The sequence below is a fragment of the Diplotaxodon limnothrissa genome, linkage group LG8, assembly GCF_057381915.1.
Source record: "Diplotaxodon limnothrissa isolate DT_005_m linkage group LG8, D_limnothrissa_male_GT1.1, whole genome shotgun sequence".
Lineage (NCBI taxonomy): Eukaryota > Metazoa > Chordata > Actinopteri > Cichliformes > Cichlidae > Diplotaxodon > Diplotaxodon limnothrissa.
The window spans coordinates 2895554-2915979 of record NC_140603.1 but is presented as its reverse complement, the minus strand read 5'-3'; the positions used below and the strand labels follow the sequence as shown (position 1 = coordinate 2915979).

Here is a 20426-nt window from a genome sequence, read left to right as displayed (position 1 = left end):
AATCTCTTTTCTAGGAATCTGGTCAAACCCCCCAAACTATCCAGAGTTGAGACCAGGAAGCAGAGTTTCAGTCTGGTAAATGGATTGGTTCTTATATAGTGCTTTTCTACTCTGAGAACTCAGTGTTCATACAGTGCACAGTCTGGAGCAGACAGGGATCAAACCACCAACCTTCCGATTAGTAGGTGACCTGACTGCGTCAGCTCCAGACCACCAAAAGACAACAAAAAGTCCCAAAGAAAGAACAATGTGGTATCTACAACTATTGCGGGGTCTACCGTGTTATTGTATGGTCTACCTTATAGTATAAAGCGCCTTGACGCAACTGTTGTTGTGATTTGGCGCTATATAAATGAATTAATTTCAACTGAATTACAACTGCACCAAAGAGTAAAACAGTGAAATGCAGATTATTAAGTTTCTCTCTTAAGTTCCTATTGGTACATGAATTAATAATTCATCAACGTATTGATGTACTCTGCCTTACGGACACCTGGTTACAGCAGGTGGATTATCTTAGTTTAAATGAATCAACACCCGAGTCATACTAACTGTTAGAATCCTTGAAGCTCAAGTTGAGGCGGGTGAGTGGCAACAATCTTCCACTCGAGGTTATCAATCAACCAAAGACCCAGAAAGTGTTTTAATTGTATTTGTTGATATTTGTCGTCCTCCTGGACCTTAATCAGAGTTTCTATCTGATGTCTCCAGGTATACCCTGGGCCTGCTCCTGGAAAGACATGCCCAGCCAAAACACCTAGCCTTAGCTGTCTCCTTTCGATGTGGAGTAGCAGCACTGCTCTGAACACCTCCTGACTGACTGAAGTCCTCACCCTATCGCTAAGGCAGAGCCCATCCACCTTTCTGAGAAAATTTCCACTGCTTGTATCTCAGTCTAATTGTGTTAACAAGAAGATCGGACTGAGATACAAGACTCCCCCAAACAACAACGCACCACCTGGTGGCGGATGGATGCATAACATTCAGGACACAATAATTTACTGACATTGGGCATCACATAAAAACATAACAATTAGATTAAACAAGTAAATCCGACCAGTGACAACAACAACAATTACTCGGCTAGTCATACATTGTGAAGTATTACATCTCCACAGCGCAATACCATTGATATTTATTTAGACTTTTGTTGTCCAATTGATCTTTGTGAGTTCACCTTCAGTAATTACTTCCTCCAAACAATCAATGTGTGTTTTAGACCCCATTGCAACAAGACTGTTCAGAGAAGCCCTATCATTTATTAATGCTTCAACATTAAAAACTGTAAACCTATGAATAGGCTAAGTGCCTGAAAATGCTTCAACAAGAGTACTGACAGGGACTAAAAAGAGAGAGTATATTTCACTGGTGTCCCTTCATTGGCTCTCTGTTAAATCCAAAATTGAATTAAAAACCCTTATTATTACATAAAAGGTCTTAAATAATCAGGCCCCATCTTATCTTAATGACCTTGTAGTACCATATCACCCTATTAGAGCACTTCGCTCTCGCTCTGCAGGCCTACTTGTTGTTCCTAGAGTATTTAAAAGTAGAATGGGAGGCAGAGCCTTCAGTTTTCAGGCCCCTCTTCTGTGGAACCAGCTTCCAGTTTGGATTCAGGAGACAGACACTATCTCTACTTTCAAGATTAGGCTTCAAACGTTCCTTTTTGACAAAGAATATTATAAGGATGACCCTTAATCCTTCCTTAAGTGTTTCTTCTTGACTCACCTTTATGTGTGTTTGTACACCATTCTGCATGTAATTATTAGTTATTAATAATCTCTAGTTGTGTGTCTTTTTCCCGTCAGTCCCTGAGCCTGGTTCTGCTGGAGGTTTCTTCCTGTTACAAGGAAGTTTGTCCTTCCCGCTGTCACCAAAGTGCTTGCTCATAAGGAGTCAACTAAATGTTGGGGTATTCGCTGTATTATTGTAGGATCTTTACCTTACAACATAAAGCAGCTTGAGGCAGACTGTTGATGTTGAGACCCCCCAAGCACACTGGGTATGTTCTTTGTAGCCATTAAAGAGTAGAGATTAATAGTAATTTTGCAAGAAAAAAAAAAAAAAACTCTCTCTCTCACACACACGCACCAAAAAACCCCAACTTTCATACTGGGATAGTGATGAAAAACGTATACCTTTAGTAGAATGGATAAATGATTACATTATTTATAATATATATTAATATAAACAACATATTAAACAAAATATAGATGATATAAACATAATTTCCTCCAGAATTGTTACCTTCCTATATTAATGCTGCTTGTGATGGCAGAAATAGAAGTGCAGTCCCGCTAACAGAGCGGGAGCATAACAAGGAATTTGAACATTAGCCGTTCATTATATTAGCCTCGACTCGTGGCGGTAATAGTCGGTGTAGTATTAGCAAAAATAGTACCAATTATTCGACGGAGCGGAGGGACACCAGCGTGCTGCGGTTTGTGAATGTCTAGGGATCAGCGGAGAAACACCAATGGATGGCGGCTGTGCTGCGGTTCAATGTTCCACCGTTTTTTCAAGTGGAGAGAAAAGGCGACTGACGCTTGAACGGGTGGAGACTGCTACACGTTTAAATCCCCCGGGTCGGTTTTTCATCTTTCAGCAAGGCCAACTTTTCTTTTTTTCCTTTTCCTCCCATCCGTTGGATTATTTAGAGCTGTTTTAATGTCGTAAGTTACAGGTCTGCAAGGGCGTCGTTGTTGGGAAGTTTATTCCGGGGGGGGTGGGGGGGTTTGACCAGCAAAGGGCCATGGCAGTCGAGGCTCGGCCGGAGCTGGTCGGGAAGCGGTTCCTCTGTGTCAGCGGTGACGAGCCGCCTGAAATCGGCGACATTGGTCGGTGGCCGTGGAGGTCCGGGGTTATACGGGCCGTCAACCATCGTGACAGCGACAATGCCGAGCTGACGGTAAGGAAAATGCTGACTTTGTCCTCGTAGTTGTCTGTTACATGCAAAGCAAACGGGAAAATCTCTGTGGTTGGTGGCTAGCCTGCGAGGCACTGTTGTAGGCTTGCCAGGCGGAAATTATTTTGCGGCTTTCTTTTCGGTCGCTGCGACTCTTCGGACGCAGGAGTCTGTGGTGTGTATGCACACCTGATTAGTAGAATGTGTTGCATTGTTTACGTGTGAGTTTGGCTAGTTTTCGGACCGCTTAAGCCTGCGAGTCAATGCGTGGTAGCTTGGAAAGCAAACGGTTAGTTCAGGTCTAAGTTCTGCGCTTATTTACACGAAATCCTCCAACTTGTGTCTTCCATTAGGCACGCGCTGTGGCTCAGACTGATATAAGTGGGCTGGTTATTCAGTTAGTGCCCAGATCATTTGAAGCGCGGTGTGCCTCTGCCAGCCTGAGGGATATTGTAAGGGTCGATTGACACATAATCAATGCGAAGCACCGAGTGACACGTGAATGGCTCATGTTGTCATTGGAGAAAAGCATGTGTAGGAATTTGAGTCCCTGCTTTACACTGCAGATCAGCTGACGCGTGTCAAGTTGGCTTTCCACAGACGTTAAATAGTCGTTATTACTTCGTGGTTACTAGTCTCCGTCCGTGTTATTAGGGCATTTCTTGTGGCCACTCGGACTTGCGCACGGGTGCGGGAATGCTAGGATTTCCAAACACACAACAGAAGAGGCTCGCTGCAGGCTGAACAAAGGCCATTTTGTCTTCAAGTAAAATATATGGTTTGCATTTTCAAAAAGGACCTTCTGTCACGCTCCTGTCACGCAGGTGCCCATACGTTTCCCGCTTCACGTGTAATAATTGCATTCGTAATAGTAGCCGGGCAGTAAATACACGACCCCTCCTTCCTATAAAGAGGCATTTTTTATAACGGGCTAACGTGCCAAAGCCAGCAAACAATGAAATATTTGCCCTGACAAGCCCTTGGCTGGCGAACGCAGTGTATAGTGCATTCTCCCCTTTTCTTTTGTTCAGTCTTTTTTGACTGCCTATGCAGATAACTGGCAGAAGCCCCAGCCCAGCTCTGATTTGATGCTTTAGCCTGTTGTCTTTGTCTATATGTTCCCTTTTTTGAGAGCAGTAAAGCGTCTGGCTTTAAAGCTTATGGCGAATTTAATCATGTGATTGTCACAGAGCTCTGTGGCGGATTTATTCTTTGTGTATGATTTTATTTGTCAAGTTAATTTCTTGCATATTTTCCAACGATTTTGAAGCTTAAACGTTTTTTTTTCAGTGTTCTTAGTCCTTGGCAGACCATAGATGCAACTGATTAATACTGATGTCTTTTTGATTAGAGAGTGGACGAATTTGTGTTGTCACACCTTCCTTGCTTTCTGTTATTCATATAATCAAAGTATCAGGCTGGCATGGGTGGTTATCTTTCATGAATTAATTACAGTTTCATAACAAAACATTGTTGGTGCCTTCACTAGATCAGACATGTGCTTCTTTGTACTGGACAACAGCCGTGTCCCCAGATTACTAATGCCCAGTAGAGCTGGTCCTTGTCTGTGATGTAACTTAGGCATGGAGTAGTGTTCTACTTTAATTCCATACAGTGTGGCACAGTCTCATTAGCAAGGGGCTTAACTATCAGAGTGAATACAGTGGAGAGGGATTTGAGAGTAGATTAGAGGAAGTGTGTCAAGCCAGGTTGCCAGGCCTTTGTCAAGTGTCTCTGATCAGATAGGCCAAAAGTTCATATTTACTGTTAATGCTCACTGAGATTTATTACTCAGCAGATACAAATGTAGAAAAAAGAGAACGCCCCTTAATGTTTTTCACGTTTGTGGCTGAAGTAGAAATCAATGAGTGTGTATCAAAAATCCGTTGGACAGAACAGCACTTAAGAATTCCTGTAAAGACGATCCTCTTGGTTTCACTGTCTTAAAGTTGCATTTAATTCTAGGGCTGCTCGATATATCGATATATATCGGACGACGATATAAAAACATCTATCGTTTCATTTTACGCTATCGTTTATTTGGTGGTGTCGCAAAATAAACTGTTTACAGCAATATTTGTTCATGGTTCTGATGGTCGCTGTAGTGGCTTCTTCTTCAATTTCTTAAAGTTCTCTCTTTCTCTTATATTTAATATAACCACACTACAGACGGACAAGCGCCTGTTTTTATGTGTTGTCGTTAGCAACAACGACGGTAACACCATCGCGTGTCCGCTTGTTTATGTTTCACAATAAAGCTCAAGATCCTGTTGAGACGTTTCAAAATAAACTGAATCACGCGAAAGAGCAGATTATTTACAGATGAGAATTAAAAAAGACAAGCCAGGTGCTAAAAAATAAACCTTAGACTCAAACGTTAGAAAGTTACAACTTATGTCTAAAAATGTATCGTTTCATACATCGGTTAAAACACTCGACTCCAGCTACACGACGCACAACAGGAAACACTTCACGCAAGTCGAGCTGCCCGAGATTCACAGAATTTACAGAAAATGTTACATTTTTGTGATTTATATCGTTATCGGACGATAGATGTCTTATATCGGGATATGAGATTCTGGACATATCGCACAGCCCTATTTAACTCTTATATGGAGTGGAAGAGCTTATTACTTGATTTGGAAAAAGAAAGAAAATATGTTGTTTCTCTGATTGTTGCAGTGCGGTCCGTGTGACCTGATCACAGACAGCGTTGATGCACTGAGATGTGATCGGTCAGACGTATTCATATCGTATTCATTTGGTTGCATGGTTAGCCAACCATGTTGGCTACTCACAGTTTCTAGAGTTCATTTTGCATAAGACAGTTTAACAATTGTGTGTAAATATGAAGAGCTCCGAATTAAGTGACCATATACCCTGTGTGTTTACTCAAGGGTTGGTACAGGGTGCTTTGGAGGTCATTGTTGGTAACTGGTTGTTTATAAAGGTCTTCTAAGCTATATTATCAGGGTTGATTGAGTTAATGTAGAGTTTTCCCAGGTATGACATGAGAAAACAAAAAAGTGAAACTCGTTGGTATTTTGACTTCTGCATTTTTCACTCGTGGATTGAGTCAGTGAGCATGGAAATAATCATAATTGTCTTTGTGTGATTTTTACCTTTAATATAAAACATCTTCAGTCAGGCGTGGGCGATATATCGAATATACTCGATGTATTGCTAGTTTTTGCATGTACGATGGTTAATGGTTATGATAAAGCCATGTTGAGTATAAATTGCCATAGAAATATTAAGCTGTCTGCATATGAGGTTTTCCTCTCCCACACGCTGCGAAGGCATTATTACTCCGTTATTACTCCGTTATTACTCCGTTATTACTCCTACTTTCAGTTTTTATTTTGTCTCATGAATTCATGATGATGTTGAAAAAAAATGTTGAACGGTGTATGGTTCAAAATAACATTTGGTTTTGGAGGTTGTAAACATATCGTGATATATGTCGTTTATTGTGATATAGCCCAAAAAAATATCATGATATTAGATTTTCCTCATGTTAACCCAGTCCTACCTTGAGTGTAGTGATTTGGTCCTATATAAATAACACTGAATTAAACGCAGCACAGTGGTTAGCACTGTTGCCACACAGCAAGAAGGTCCTGAGGTCAATTCCACCATCAGGCCGGGGTCTTTCTGTGTGGAGTTTGCATGTTCTCCCCGTGTTTGTGTGGGTTCCCTCCGGGTACTCCGGCTTCCTCCCACCGTCCAAAGACATGCAGCTTGTGGGGATAGGTTAATTGATTTATCCAAATTGCCACTAGGTGCGAATGTGCGAGTGAATGTGAGTGCGAATGGTTGTCTGTCCCTGTGTGTTGGCCCTGCGAAAGACTGGCGACCTGTCCAGGGTGTACCGCCCTATGACAGCTGGGATAGGCTCCAGCGCCCCCCGCGACCCTGAAAAGGATAAGTGGAAGCGAATGGATGGATGGATTAAACGCTGTTTTCTGTTTGTCTTCAAATCATTTGTTTTCAAAGTACTTTCTGACAAATAAACAAGTAACACTGATTGCTTCTCAGTGTCCTGCAGTTTAACTATGACTTCATTATGTTGGACTACAACCTGTAGGCCTCATTCATCTCAGTGAGCTTGACATAACGTGACATGAACCATTGTTCACTCCTCTCCTGGTCAGAGTGACCCTTGCCAGAGGTGTTTGTTTATCTCTTCACGAGCGTCTTTTTGCCCAGGAGCAGGCTTACAAATACATTGTAACTAAATCTTAATCCTGTTACACAGAATGTCATAACTGTTAGTTAATAAGATACAATGTATCTGTTTTGATGAAATAACAGTTTAGTTTGATACAGTTGGTTCTGCTTATAATGATATTTAATGAGTAGCCGCAGGGTTAGATTCAGTCTACGTGTGTTTATTTTCCATCTCATGTCATATCATGTCAGGCTCTTGTTACTTCCTAATCTATTTGCAGTGTCACTAGGTGTTTGCCACCTGAGAAGCCTAAAGTCATTTTAATTAGCTCTGCTTCGGTTCTGGCAGGATTTTTAAAAAGAATAAAGTTCAGAAAATGAAAATAAATTACTCCATTGATGATTTTTGTGAGTTCCTCTGCATTTGAGCCAGTATTGGTTCTGCAAGCACTCTGAAACACAAACTGGTAGCAGGTTTAAATGGAACTGATATAAAATGATAAATATTAACCCGAGAGCTGAACATCTGTGAAGCAGTCATATTAAACAATGTCTAAACAGCATTATAGGCCCCCATAGTTTTCAGTTGCTTGAGAGACAGTGACACATGCTTAAAGAAAAGGCAAAGCTCAGCAGCAAAGCTCTACTCTGGCACATTAGACACAAAATTGACAAACTCATCTGGATTCACAGTGAATAGAAAGGGCAGGGCAGCCAGGTCATTGCCTATAGGAGCTTTTGTTTTTCATTACAATCCACTGTGTGTGTGTGTGTGTGTGTGTGTGTGTGTGTGTGTGTGTACAGAACCTTTGGTGCCAGTTTGTTTTTAAGGCTGTAGCCTTCGGTCCATCACTGTGTGGCTAATCAGCAGAAAATAACAGGCTGTGAGTGGAAAAGAACCTTCCACATACAGAATCCATGCATGGGTGTTGCAGTGTGTGTGAGTGTGTGTGTTGGGTCGTGAATAACAACATTGTTTAGAAACAGAGGGAATAAATGTGGCAGAATAGATGCTGTCAGCTTCTTGTGTAGATGTAGGCTTAGTCCACATGAAATAGACCCATATACTATATCATTCTGTACAAGACACAATGGATTTGAGTTCTTTGCATTGTTGTTCGGTGCTTCGTCTGTTTTTCAGTTTTCACTTAAAATGTGTTCTTCAACAGGTCAGTCCAAATTATAGTCACATGACTGTACATATGAGTCACATGGTCTTCAATTCATTTTGTTACATGGTTAAAAAATATTGTAAAATTTCTGTTAATATTGTGAAGAAGCTTTGTATTATCTCAGGCCGAGCTTCTCACCACCGCGCACTCATTTCTTTTATGCTCTGTAAAAATCTCTCATAGAGCTGTCGACAAATACTCTAAATTTCATTATATAATTGAATAGTTAAAAAAAGATTTGGGAGAAAAGAAGCACTTGTGTCTGTTTCGTGAGCCACACAGGATGTAAAGCTGAAAAACGATGTTGTTGGGAGGTTAGCTGAGCACAGTTAAGACTTTAAATGTACTGCAAATTCTTCAGGATATTCTTGTAGTACTACGTTTCTCACATTAGTTATAGCATTCGTTTCAGTTCAATCAGGTAAATAAATGAAATGTGTAGAATGGTTATATTTATTTATTAGGTTGGCATCAGTGCATTGAGCTACATTTTGCAATATGACATCCAAGCTGTGAGGTGTCTGTGCCGCGCGGTAACGAGATCCACCAAATGTTAGTGGTTTGTTTTCTGGTGCCTAAGGAAACAAAATGTAATCTGAAGCCAAGTTGGGATGGCTGGATGCACCCTTCCCCCATTGCTGTCAGACACACACACACACACACACACACACACACACACACACACACACACACTGAACCTCATTGCTTCATACAGCAGCCACAAAGTCTTCTACAGGCTCTCGGGCTTCCTAGATATCCCTGGGAATATATTAGGCTCCTCTAGTCAGCAGCTGCTCTAGCTTCCTGCAGGACCTTGTCAGACCTCAGTGGGCTGTTCTTCTGTTCTTAGTGTGGCATGGTGTAACTGTATAATGCTAAAACGTATTATAACCTTGTGTATTGTTCCTAGCTGCAGCAATACATTTAATGTTAAAACCAAAGGAAGGCTGTCCATTTTCACTTTGTCTATTAAGCAGTAAGTGATTCTTCATTGATGGCTAGCTGCACTGAAATGAGAGAATGCATCAGGTAGCAGTAATGCTAACTGATGCTAAGGTTTGTAGAGCACTTTTTAAATGATGACTTGTTGGAGAGGGTGTTTGAGTCAGGTGCACTGTGCTCTGCTGCACTAAGCTTCAGTCTGATACTCTGTGGTTGACTTTTCCCTGTAATAGGTTGGGTGTACGATATTCCACCCATCTTATTTGCAAAGAAATGACTCTGCACCATAACGAGAGGGCCAGGTGGCACAATCAGTGGGCAGAGCAGAGGTCCACAACGTCCGATCAGGAGCATTTCATGTAATATTACGGTGTAATTTAACCCCTATATATCCTGGGGTTAAGTTGTTCTTTTCCCAGGCACACTGCAACCATAACAGTTTTTTTTTTTATCATGGCATGATTGGGAATCCTAATATCATCAACATCTGTGGAAGGAACAAAAATCGCCACTGTACCATCTCCTTCGCTTTGTTTTTTCTCGCTTGTAGTGGTAAGAAGTAATCTAGTTACTGAGATAATGTGGTCAAACTAGAAAAAAGCTCAAGTTTCCAAAACAGTTTTTAAACAAATTGAACTGGAGCACTTTCAAGGACTTTCTTGACAGACCAGAAGTAAAACTAATTTCTTTTCCCTGTGTAAGTAATGGTCAGGAGGTAAGGCAAAGCAACAGTAAAGCTGTGTATCATGAAAATACTCAAAAGTTCATTTAACGGCAACATTTTAAAATAGAAATACATCAAAGTGCAGCAGGAAAGCACTAATGAAGCTAAACAGAATGAAATAACTAACCTCTCATGCCTTACTGGAGAATTCCCAAGCTCTCCGAATCACCGTCCAGTTGAACGATGTGCTCTGCACAGTGTGCGAGGGCGGACACACCAAACAGCTCCCATATCAGGATTTTGACTGTGTAATATTTCAGCCAGAGCAGTGAAACTTCCAGTACTCCGCTCTCACAGCAGAGCATGTATAACTGAGTTATAGAAGGAAGATCCCAAAGCATCGTCCTGCAGATTGACTCACTTGCTATCATCAGTGTCTACGCCTTCATCAGGTGGTGTCATCCGCCCGCTCCAAACCTTGCAGTTGTTCGTCTGAGCTGCTTTCTTCCATTAAAGCTTCTCTTCCTCACTGACTGTTTGCTCTATAAGGTAAATGCCTCATCTTTTGGTTTTCTGTGTTAAAAACCCAACACAGTGAGTAATGAGTGATGCAGCGACGTTACAGTGGTGAGCTGGAAAATGATTATACATCTAAAGAAAAAGGACAGTCATTTTAATTTTTCATAAAATAAATGAGCATCACACAAACCACTCACATGATTTAATTTCTGTGTGTAGACAGACTGTGTAGTTTTTATTACATTTTGGCCTCATGTTGAATTTCACATCATCATCCCCCAAATAATTCAACTCAATTAAATCAAAACACAATGCAAAGTAGTATTAAACTGTCATCATATCAGCTAACCTCATGCCCTGTTTTCACTCTGTGGGAAGGCTTCAGTAATGGATCACAGCTCAGTGAGTGGGTTACCTTTGGAGGATAACAGTGCGTGGCCGAGCTCTTTGGAAAACCTTCTAAGCTCTCAGTGTAGGCATGAATCAACAGCTACGTGAACAGCTTTGTTTAGTCAGGATCTTTTTCTGTAGACGGCTTTGAGCAAACTACATAATGCACTGTGTAGGCCAATGTCACGGATAAATCAAAACATGTGAGCTGACCTGTGGGGTTTCCACAGCAAAGTCAGTGTCTCAGTAAAGCATGTAGGGAGGAAGCATAAGGAGCGAGTAAACCTGAGCTCGTCTGACTGCTTCAGCACCTCTGTCCTCACGCTTGGCTGATTTGGCATAAAAGAGGTAATGCAATACTACACACTGAGATGGTTTGACTGGACTTAATGTCTAAAATGTTTCTTCAATTTGTATATAGCTGGGATCCAAATAAGTAGTATAGATCAACGCCACCATGGGATGTCTCTCATAAAAGCAACTCGACTCAATAAATGACTTGTGTCGCACTTCAGACTCATTTCAGTCCAGCCCAGAGCTGTTCTGTGTGTTTTTGAACGCTGCTGTCAGTCAACCAGGAGACTGGCTGGGCCCTCTAACGAGACTGTTACCAAAGAATGTGAGCGAAGCTATTTTTGTGTAGCCAGTAATGAGGAGGTTGTACTCATTCAGTTTGGAACATCTCCCACATGGATTGATGGAGGCACTGTGGCTCGCATGCGTTCATCTTTTCTTCTGCTGCCGTCTTCAGTTTTGGAGCACAGGGTGAGTGGAGTGTTGTTTGTCTGCTACCTGTGAGCAGTGAGCTTCAACTTACCCGCTACATAATGCGCCCGACTTCTGTCCTAGCTGAAACCAGTCGGCCCTGAAACATAATTCACTTAATCTTGTCATCTACTGATTCGTTATATTAAACGTGGTTGCTCTGTGCCAGTGGGACACTACAAAGCATAGAGTGACAGCTGGCGTGCCGGCAGCCTCAGTAGATGAATTTTAAACAGAACACTTTGTTCTCTGTGAGCAAAGACACCAACCATTCCTACCTGATAAGATTGTGATGAACAATATAAATCTCCTATTATGGTTTTGTCACTACCACCACCATAGATGCTGGCTGTCATGGTTACTGAAGCACACCACCTCGTTGATTTCTCTAAATCTTACCATGTGTTTTTATAAACAACAATAAGGTAACACCTTAATCGCCTGCCTAATCCTGGTAGGGCTCACCGTGCTCCCAGTATGGCTTAGACCCACTGGGGCACCGTGCCAGGCTGATGCTGGTCATGTCTGTTCTGGTGATTGTTTTTGTCATGCAGGGGGATCCACTGTACTGAGCGGGGTGTGCTTTATACTAACATTAATATTACTGATTAATGTTCTCCTGATAGTCCTTTAATAATATGGTGAGCATCTAGTCTGATGGAGTCTGCTTTTGGCTTCACCTGTGGCTCCGGTCGGTGCCCTTATTGGACTTAAAGAAGCATTGCAATAATAATCACATCTCTAAAAAGCTGCCGTTATATTTTATGTGTTGGATGCTCTCTTTACTTATGTGGAATTAGTTGTTTTTCATGTATCTACCACATGATGTGTTTGTTGCAGTGCAGGGTTGTGTCCAAGGATGATGACGTCAGCAGTGTTGATTTTTAAATGAAAGCTTAATCTGACGGTGCAAACTCCACTGTGTGCTGGGAGGCCACCATTAAGGAATAATTATATCTCAGCTATTTAACTGATGAAGTCCACTTATGTTAATTCTGGTGTTCTAAATTGTTCATTGTTGTATATGAACGTCCACGTGTGTCTTTACTAGGGCTGCCACAAACGATTATTTTGATAATCGACTAGTCACCGATTATTTTTGCGATTAGTCATCATCCATTGGACGTAAAACTACAGCTTATTGCACCAGCAGCATCTGCTCTTATATCACTATCATTAGCTTACAGCTTTAAGTGTTTAAGGTCTGTGCTAACTAAAAATAAAGAAAAGATGATAGTTTATTAAATTTTAATGAAATTTGCAGATTGTTTCGGTGAAGTTTAATAAACTCCTTGCTATCTAAAATATAACAGGACACTGGAGTATATTCTGGAGCATCTCACACTTCTGATAATCAGCTGTCTGCTTGATGTTTATTCAGCTGTGTAAAAACTATAACTTTAATCTCAGCCAAACCGATTTACTCAGGAACAAATAAAATATTAAAAAAGCCAAACAATAACATTTTTAAGTTATCTAAGTGACTCATATATATTTAACCTGAGTAGCGACAGACGGCAGTGGGTTTGAAAACGATTTGGGTGAGCCTTGCCCTGGCTAACTATCGAGCTAGTGGCTAACAGATGTCTCCGAAAACGTCGGAGCGCTTTTGAAAATATGTGGTGTCTTGATAAACTGAGCAGATATTTGAGGTTTACACAGCTACATTCTCGCCTGAAAATATGTTAAACGTTTATTTTGTGACCCATAAAGAATAATAAGAGTAACATTAAAACTAACTAGCTGCCGCCATTGTTGGAAACTGAGCTGGGCCGCGCTATGAATTCTGGGACACAGCTGCTTCTTCTTCTTCGGGGTTAATGGCAGCTGGCATCCTTGTACATGCAGTGCTGCCATCTTCTGTGTCAGGCCGTTATTACACTCTTAAATCCTGCTACTTATTCCTGCGTCTTTTGTGATCTTACAAAGCTTCAAACGACGCGTCGACTATTAAATCAGTCGTCGACGATTTTGATAGTCGACGTAATCGTGACTAGTCGACTAATCGTGGCAGCCCTAGTCTTTACCTGAGTTTCTTCTGTTTGGGTAGCACAGAGTGTGGAGAATAAATGGTGCACGTTAACCTCCTCCTGCCTCGACCCGGCTGTGATACGAGTATACCGAATACTTCTTTGTTTAACTGCTGGGTATACCCAGATGGAAGTTATTGTATGTGCTGTACTCCAGTTTACCTCCGAGCTGTATGTGTAGATCCAGTTTCCAGGCGATAAACGTATAGTCCAGCAGACGAGGTGTAATCTAAGTTGATCGCTTGACCATTAAATGAGTTTGAATGCTAACCACTGAATGACGTTATAGCAGGAAATGCAAAACCCACTGTCGGTTCTTTGTCTCTTACCTCTGTCCGTCTGTTTGATCAAATAGCTCAAAAAGATTTCTGCACACCTAGGGCTGTGCAATATGACCAGAATCTCATATCCCGATACAAGACATCTATCGTCCGATAACCATATAAATCACAAAAATGTAACATTTTCTGTAAAGTCTGTGAATCTCGGGCAGCTCGTCTTGCGTGAAGTGTTTCCAGCTGCGCGTCGTGTAGCTGGAGTCGAGTGTTTTAACCGATGTATGAAACGATACATTTTTAATCTTGATGCTTGCTCAATCATCCAGGTAACTAAATCAAAGGCAGCCATTCCCCAACTCTCTGTCAATGGTACTCATGGCCATTGATCAGTGGTCATTGATCAGTGGTCATTGATCAGTGGTCATGAGAATTTGCATAATTAAGATTAAGGAACTGACCTCCCAGCCCATTGTTCCTTCAGTGGGCTGGTTTCAGTCATTATGCACATGTCCTGTTTATAAGATTGGAACCTGCAGTCAGCTGAGACTGAAGACGTCACTTCGTCCAGATGAACAGAATTAACTTTTGGAGATACATCTTTAGACATAAGTTGTAACGGCGCCGTTTTCTTTGTGAGTATTTATTACACGGCGTGCTGCGGGGAAAAGCCTGTTCTAACGTTTGAGTCTGAGCTTTATTTTTTAGCTCCTGGCGTCTTTTTTACTTCTCATCCGTAAATAATCTGCTCTTTCACGTGATTCAGTTTATTTTGAAAAGTCTCAACAGGATCTTGAGCTTTATTGTGAAAGGTTTATGTAGAAAATAAACAAGCGGACACGCGATGGTGTTACCGTCGTTGTTGCTAACGACAACGCATAAAAACAGGTGCTTGTCCGTCCGTAGTGTGGTTATATTAAATATAAGAGAAAGAGAGAACTTTAACTAATGAATACAGCCACTGAAAACATATTGCTGTAAACAGTTTATGAAACGATAGATGTTTTTATATCGTCATCAGATATATATGGTTATATCGAACAGCCCTATGCACAGTTATGTGTAATATGTGCAGCACTGACTAAAGGGACAGTGCAGGTCATTTGGACGATCTCATTTATGGATGTTGCCGTTTGCTGTTTTCATTTAGAGTCAAAGACAGTTGGCTGCATGCACAGGACATGCAGGAGAATCAAAATACTGTTTGTCTGTCTTCAAAAAGAGCCTGTGTACACAGACAGTATGGCACATGACCAACAGCAGCAGGTATGCTTGCAGTAAAGAGCCAATGACAGACGGTCAGTAGCATTAAAAGATATGAATGTATGTGTGTGAGTGTAGGGGAGAGGTGGTGAATAGAATGTGATTTCTTCTATTAGGTGGTGCAGCAGTGGGTAAAACAGCTGTTTTCACGTACACCACAGTGTGATACTTGAATCACAGGCTGATATCAGCTATTGGCTGAACCAGACTCCCGATTCTTAGTTCTTTAGAAGCAGCGACACTTCATGTTTCTGAACTCATATTGTGCTTCATGTTCTTCAGCAATGAATCTGTTTGTATTTTTGAAAAATGTGAACATTTCAGCGGCTGTGGTAAGCTACTGAAATGTTTCTGATCACAAGCTCCTTGATTTGGACCTGAAAATAAGAGAAACTGATAGATGTACACACTGGTACGCTGAGCCTGGCCCTCTGCTGTTGGTGCATGACTCACTAGCTGGCATTCAGAGAGACAGAGTGAGGGACGGAGGAGAGAGAGAGGATGTTTCAGAGGAGCTGTAAGAAAGGAGCGAGCGGCTGTTATTTGAAAAATGAAGGGACAGAGTAGAGAGAGCTGTGTACTCTCATTAGCCGTTTGGTTCTGTAGCCAGCCAGGCTCTCTGGAAGAGAGGGAACGAGAGCAGAGGAGGAGGGAAAGGGAACGTGAGAGAGAAAATGGGAATGTGAGAGAGAGGGGTTTCTTTCTCCTCTGTCTGGCCTCTCTCCCATAGCAACAGCGGCTTAGCCACGTGAATGGCAGTTCCTTTGAGTTCACCCGCTGCACAGAGCTTAACTCCTTCAGTGCCAGCTTACAGCAGAGGCACAGAGCACAAGACAACAAAGATCTACAAAGGATCTGAGCACACTGTATCCTTTCCAACTGTAGCGTCTTCAGTTGATTTCAGACAGAGATGTTCATTGACCACACAGTACTAATCACTGCTCTACCATCTGATAGAATATGTGCAATATAATACAGTGGTGTCCATGACATTTGCACAATTAAAAGCTAACAGTCCTGTAATGCAATGCAGACATTTTACACATGCAACAATTATTTTAGTGCAGCTGAGCAGCTTCTAGTGAAGACACACTGAAATGCAGGGATACTGCTCCCTAATGAGTGATCTTTAACATAGTTCAGCAGAGTCGTGCACTGAACATCATGCGGAGGAGATCAGAGTACGCTTGTGCACTTATGTTAAGGTTTACAGCACTGTGAGAGTGAAACGGTGGAACGACTGTTGACTGGAGAAAGCATGGCTCCCCTGTGGAGTCCAGCTTCACTCTGCCTGTGCAATACAGACATAGAAACATCTCTTTTTCTTCCAAGAAAAACCCCAAAACAAAGTGAAGGGCCGTGTATTTGAGTGTGTAGTGCTTTCAAAGCAGAGCTTCATCTCCGTTTCACTAAGAGTGCAGTCGAAACGTTAAAGAGCTTGTTTTTGCCTTTGCTGCCTTCTGTTCATTCTGTTCTCTTCGTTCAGCAGCTAGCTAACTCTTTCCAGATGGCGTAGTGCTAATGCCACTTTCTTCTCTGCTGCTGTGTCCATAAGCACTAAACCAAATGACTCGGTGACCCAATATTGGCACTGATGTCCACATCAGTATTGAACTGCTTCTGTTTATTTGAAATGCATTCTTAAACTAAGACATAGCAATGCAAGGTTGTAAGACATCTAATGTTACTAGTCCTTATACTGGAACAGTGATGTGTTATTATGTTGCAAAGATGTCAGAGAAACACAAAAAGAAACAAACAAAAGTCAGCAACAGTGAAGCGCTCTCCCAGCTCTGTTTCGTGCCATAAAGCTGAGAGTAACTTCTGAGATAGTTGAGTGTGTCTGATGGAGTCTTTGTGACTGTGATGTGTCTGCTCCTGTTGTGTTTGCCAGGTAGCAAAGCCAGTGGGTGAAGTGTAAGCCTCACAGTAATTCTCCCTGAAGCTTCAGAGCTTCAGGGTCTCTCCCAGCATAGCTACCCAAGAATTACACCGTTAGCTTGTGACCTGACAGAGAGTGTATCATGTGAACGTGAAGACTGACATGTGAGTTTAAACTGAGTTTAACAAAGTTTAATATGCTGTCCACTTAAAATCCTGTTTCATTTTGTCTTGATGGAATCAGAGCTGGGATCCAGCCTGATCCAGGTCAGACCTGATCCGGATCTTTGGCTGTGGGTCTCTGCTGATAATGCGTACTGATCCAGTACCAGTGTGAAATTATGAATCCATATCCCGCGCTATACTCGAGCGTAGTAAAGCTTAACAGCAATGTCACACCGTCCTTTCAGCTTCTCAGGCTCCTGCCTGAATATCATGACAGTGAAAGTAAATGAGTGAGTGAGCGAGAGAGGGAAAGCATGTCAGCTCACTGTGACCACAGTTTGCAGTCAAGTAAATAAACATAAGAAACATTGCTGTTCCTCTGTATTTAATTCTGTACATGCTGCTGTTGCTTGGTTCAAGAGAACAGCAGAGATCTGGCTTTTGTGCTCAGCATCGGATGGACACGGTTTTGTTTTGTCCTTGATCTCTCGTTGATCTTTGCTTTTCATCTTATCCCCCCGAAAACGGTCCTTTTCTATTGAGCCATAGCAAAAACCACTGCTGTTTAATGATATGCTTTAACTTTATGATAAAATCAAGTTCAAACTAAAGGATAACTTCCAATTTCGATGAGATGAGTATGGAGCTCACAGAAATGCTGCTTATGTTTGGAGAAAGAAGGAGAGGCGTACAACCTGAAGACCATGATCCATGAACGTGGAGTATCTGCTGTGGGGATGCGTCATGCATCTGGATCTGGGAGTCATGTCAGGGTGGAAAGAATCATGAAGAAAGAAGGACACGTGAAGCCAAAGTGACATTTTCATACAGGACTAATAATGCTTCATCATCTAGAGCCTCGAGCTAGCGTCATGCTGCATAAAAAAACAGACTCACATGTAGAATCCCCAAAAAGTTGATCCTGTTCATCTGGACGTGGAGTTTTCAGTGAGACCAACCTTTCGTCACTCATCCAGGTGACTCCTTCAGTCTCAGCTGAATATACATAACGACTGAGAATCAGCCATGAGGTCAGCTTCACCATCATTCACATGTAGGACTAGGGATGGGTATCGTTTAGGTTTTATCCGATACCAGTACCAAACTGGTACTTTTGAAACGGTGCCGGTGCTCAAACGGTGCTTAAAGAATGGAGAACACAAAATTGGTCCAAAAACCTCTCATGTTCAGCTGTTTTTTTGTAAAAAGATAACAATGTTAGCCTTTTCTGCAGCTATGGGGCATATATGGCATCACTCTTGGCTGGAAGCAGTGCTTAATCAATGGAAAAAAACACAAACTTTGTCCAAAAACCTCTCATGTTCAGCTGTTTTCCACTTTTTCTTTGGTCATTTTAGCCTTTTTGGCCGGGGTGAAGGGAGCATCTGCCATCAAACAGGAAGACAGCCGCATGTAGCTATGATGATGTTTGCTAGTTCACCTTACATGCATTAATGTAGTAACGTGGTTAGCCTACTCAACGTAAATTACACACGAACAACATGAAGCTACTCACGCAGAGAAGAACGGCTGCTGCTGCATCATCATCTTCATCATTCCTGCTACACTGGCAGGGCTAGGGGCCAGGACTCTCCTCTTCGGGTTTCTGGGGGATGTTGCTAACTCCGGGTCTGATAACAGGCACCACACCCGCAGTAGATGTGCTCGGTGTGAGGTCTCGCAGCAAGCTATCAAATACGACGCATTTCTGGGCTTTTAAAAAAAACGCTATGCGTCGCCAGGTGTTTCATCAGATTCGAGGTGTTACCTCCTTTGACAGTATCACAGTATCAGCTTAAAGCACTTGTTGCTGCTGAGTTTGCATCTTTTGCTGTGAAGTAGAGCCAGACTTTGACCGCTTCGCCTTGGACATTTTTAATCTGTAGCTCTGCTCTAACTGAACGTACGTACCTGGCCCCGCCTACTATCCTCGGAAACGTAAAATGATTGGCTAGAAGTGTATCACAGCTCAGGAAAAAAAAAAGCACCGAAATAAAGCACCGAAATGTGCGCTGCTTTTCAGTCTGGTTACTACCGTTTATGTCAGAACCGGTGCCGTCATGGCACCGGACACCGGTACCCATCCCTATGTAGGACTGATCATTAGAAGATACCAGGCTGGACCTCAGTACTCTATATCTTACTATTTTGGACATTTAGAGCTGAAATAAATTGGTCTTAGATTAAAAAACATTAACATGCTGGAAATAATATTTGGAGACCTGCCTGTGAAGAGTTCATTGTACAGTTCTTTGATTGTTATAAGCTGTTACAGTACAAAGTGATTATTAAAACACTGAGTTTAATATAAGCTTGCTTTGGGATGGTTTCAGTTTGTGAAACCTGAATGGTTGTGCTTCAGTTACACTTATGTAATGTCACCTTTATGAATGGAGAGCAGTATTTTTAATTAAGTAGGCCCCACCACCGCCCCTGAACACTGCTGTGTGATTAGCCTTGAAAACTGCTTCAGTAGCTCCTGTATTTGACGTGTCTCAGCTGGAATGTGAATTGCAATTAAACAAGTTAACTCTTGTTTCCTGAGAGAGAAAATATTCCCTCCCAAAGAAGAGCTCATCATCATCATCATCATCAGCAGGCTGAATGCTGGTCGGCTCTTTCTTTCTTCATCAAAGCAGCAAACAGTACTATCCCCACATGCAGGCGACAATATTGATTTATTTTGGATTTATGAAATTCAAGAAAACTGTGCCTTTATAAATGCAGTAGCATCACCAGCAGCTCAGAGCTCTGCTGCCTGTTTTGTGAAATCAACAGTCAGAAGTAGGGCTGAACGATATATCGCATTTGCGATAATATCGCGACATGATCAAGTGCAATTTTCTAACCGCAAAGGCTGCGATTATACTCTGGACATGTCCAAATTCATGGGCTGCATCCTCCTGAGGCCGCATTTGTAGACCGATTACGTCACAGCGACGCGCCGAAGGCTGTCCAAATTACTACCATATCCCAGAATTCATAGCGCGGCCCAGCCAAACTCCAGTTTCCAGCAATGGCGGCCGCTACTAAGTTTTAAAATTACTCATACTAATCTTTCTGGGTCACAAAATAAACTTTTAACATATTTTCAGGTGAGAAAGTAGCTGTGTAAACATCAAATATCTGCTCGGTTTATCAAGATATCCCATATTTGCAAAAGTGCTTCGACGTTTTCAGAGGCGTCTGCTACCCACCAGCTCGACAGCTAGCCGGGAGCTCGAGGGTTACTGATGCGGCCGAGAACGGCACAACTCCCGGCACATCATTTTCAGATCACCG

General features: G+C 42.0%; 1 protein-coding gene across 1 annotated transcript in view; it reads left to right on the top strand.

Annotated features, from left to right (window-relative positions):
* Nucleotides 1-2755: 2755 nt before the first annotated feature.
* The window catches only part of jmjd1cb (jumonji domain containing 1Cb), a 116500-nt gene continuing 98829 nt past the window's right edge, over nt 2756-20426 (top strand). The window contains exon 1 of the mRNA XM_085361162.1: nt 2756-2911. Within this exon, the coding sequence (XP_085217288.1) occupies nt 2756-2911 (156 nt within the window). The remainder of the gene's footprint in view (nt 2912-20426) is intronic.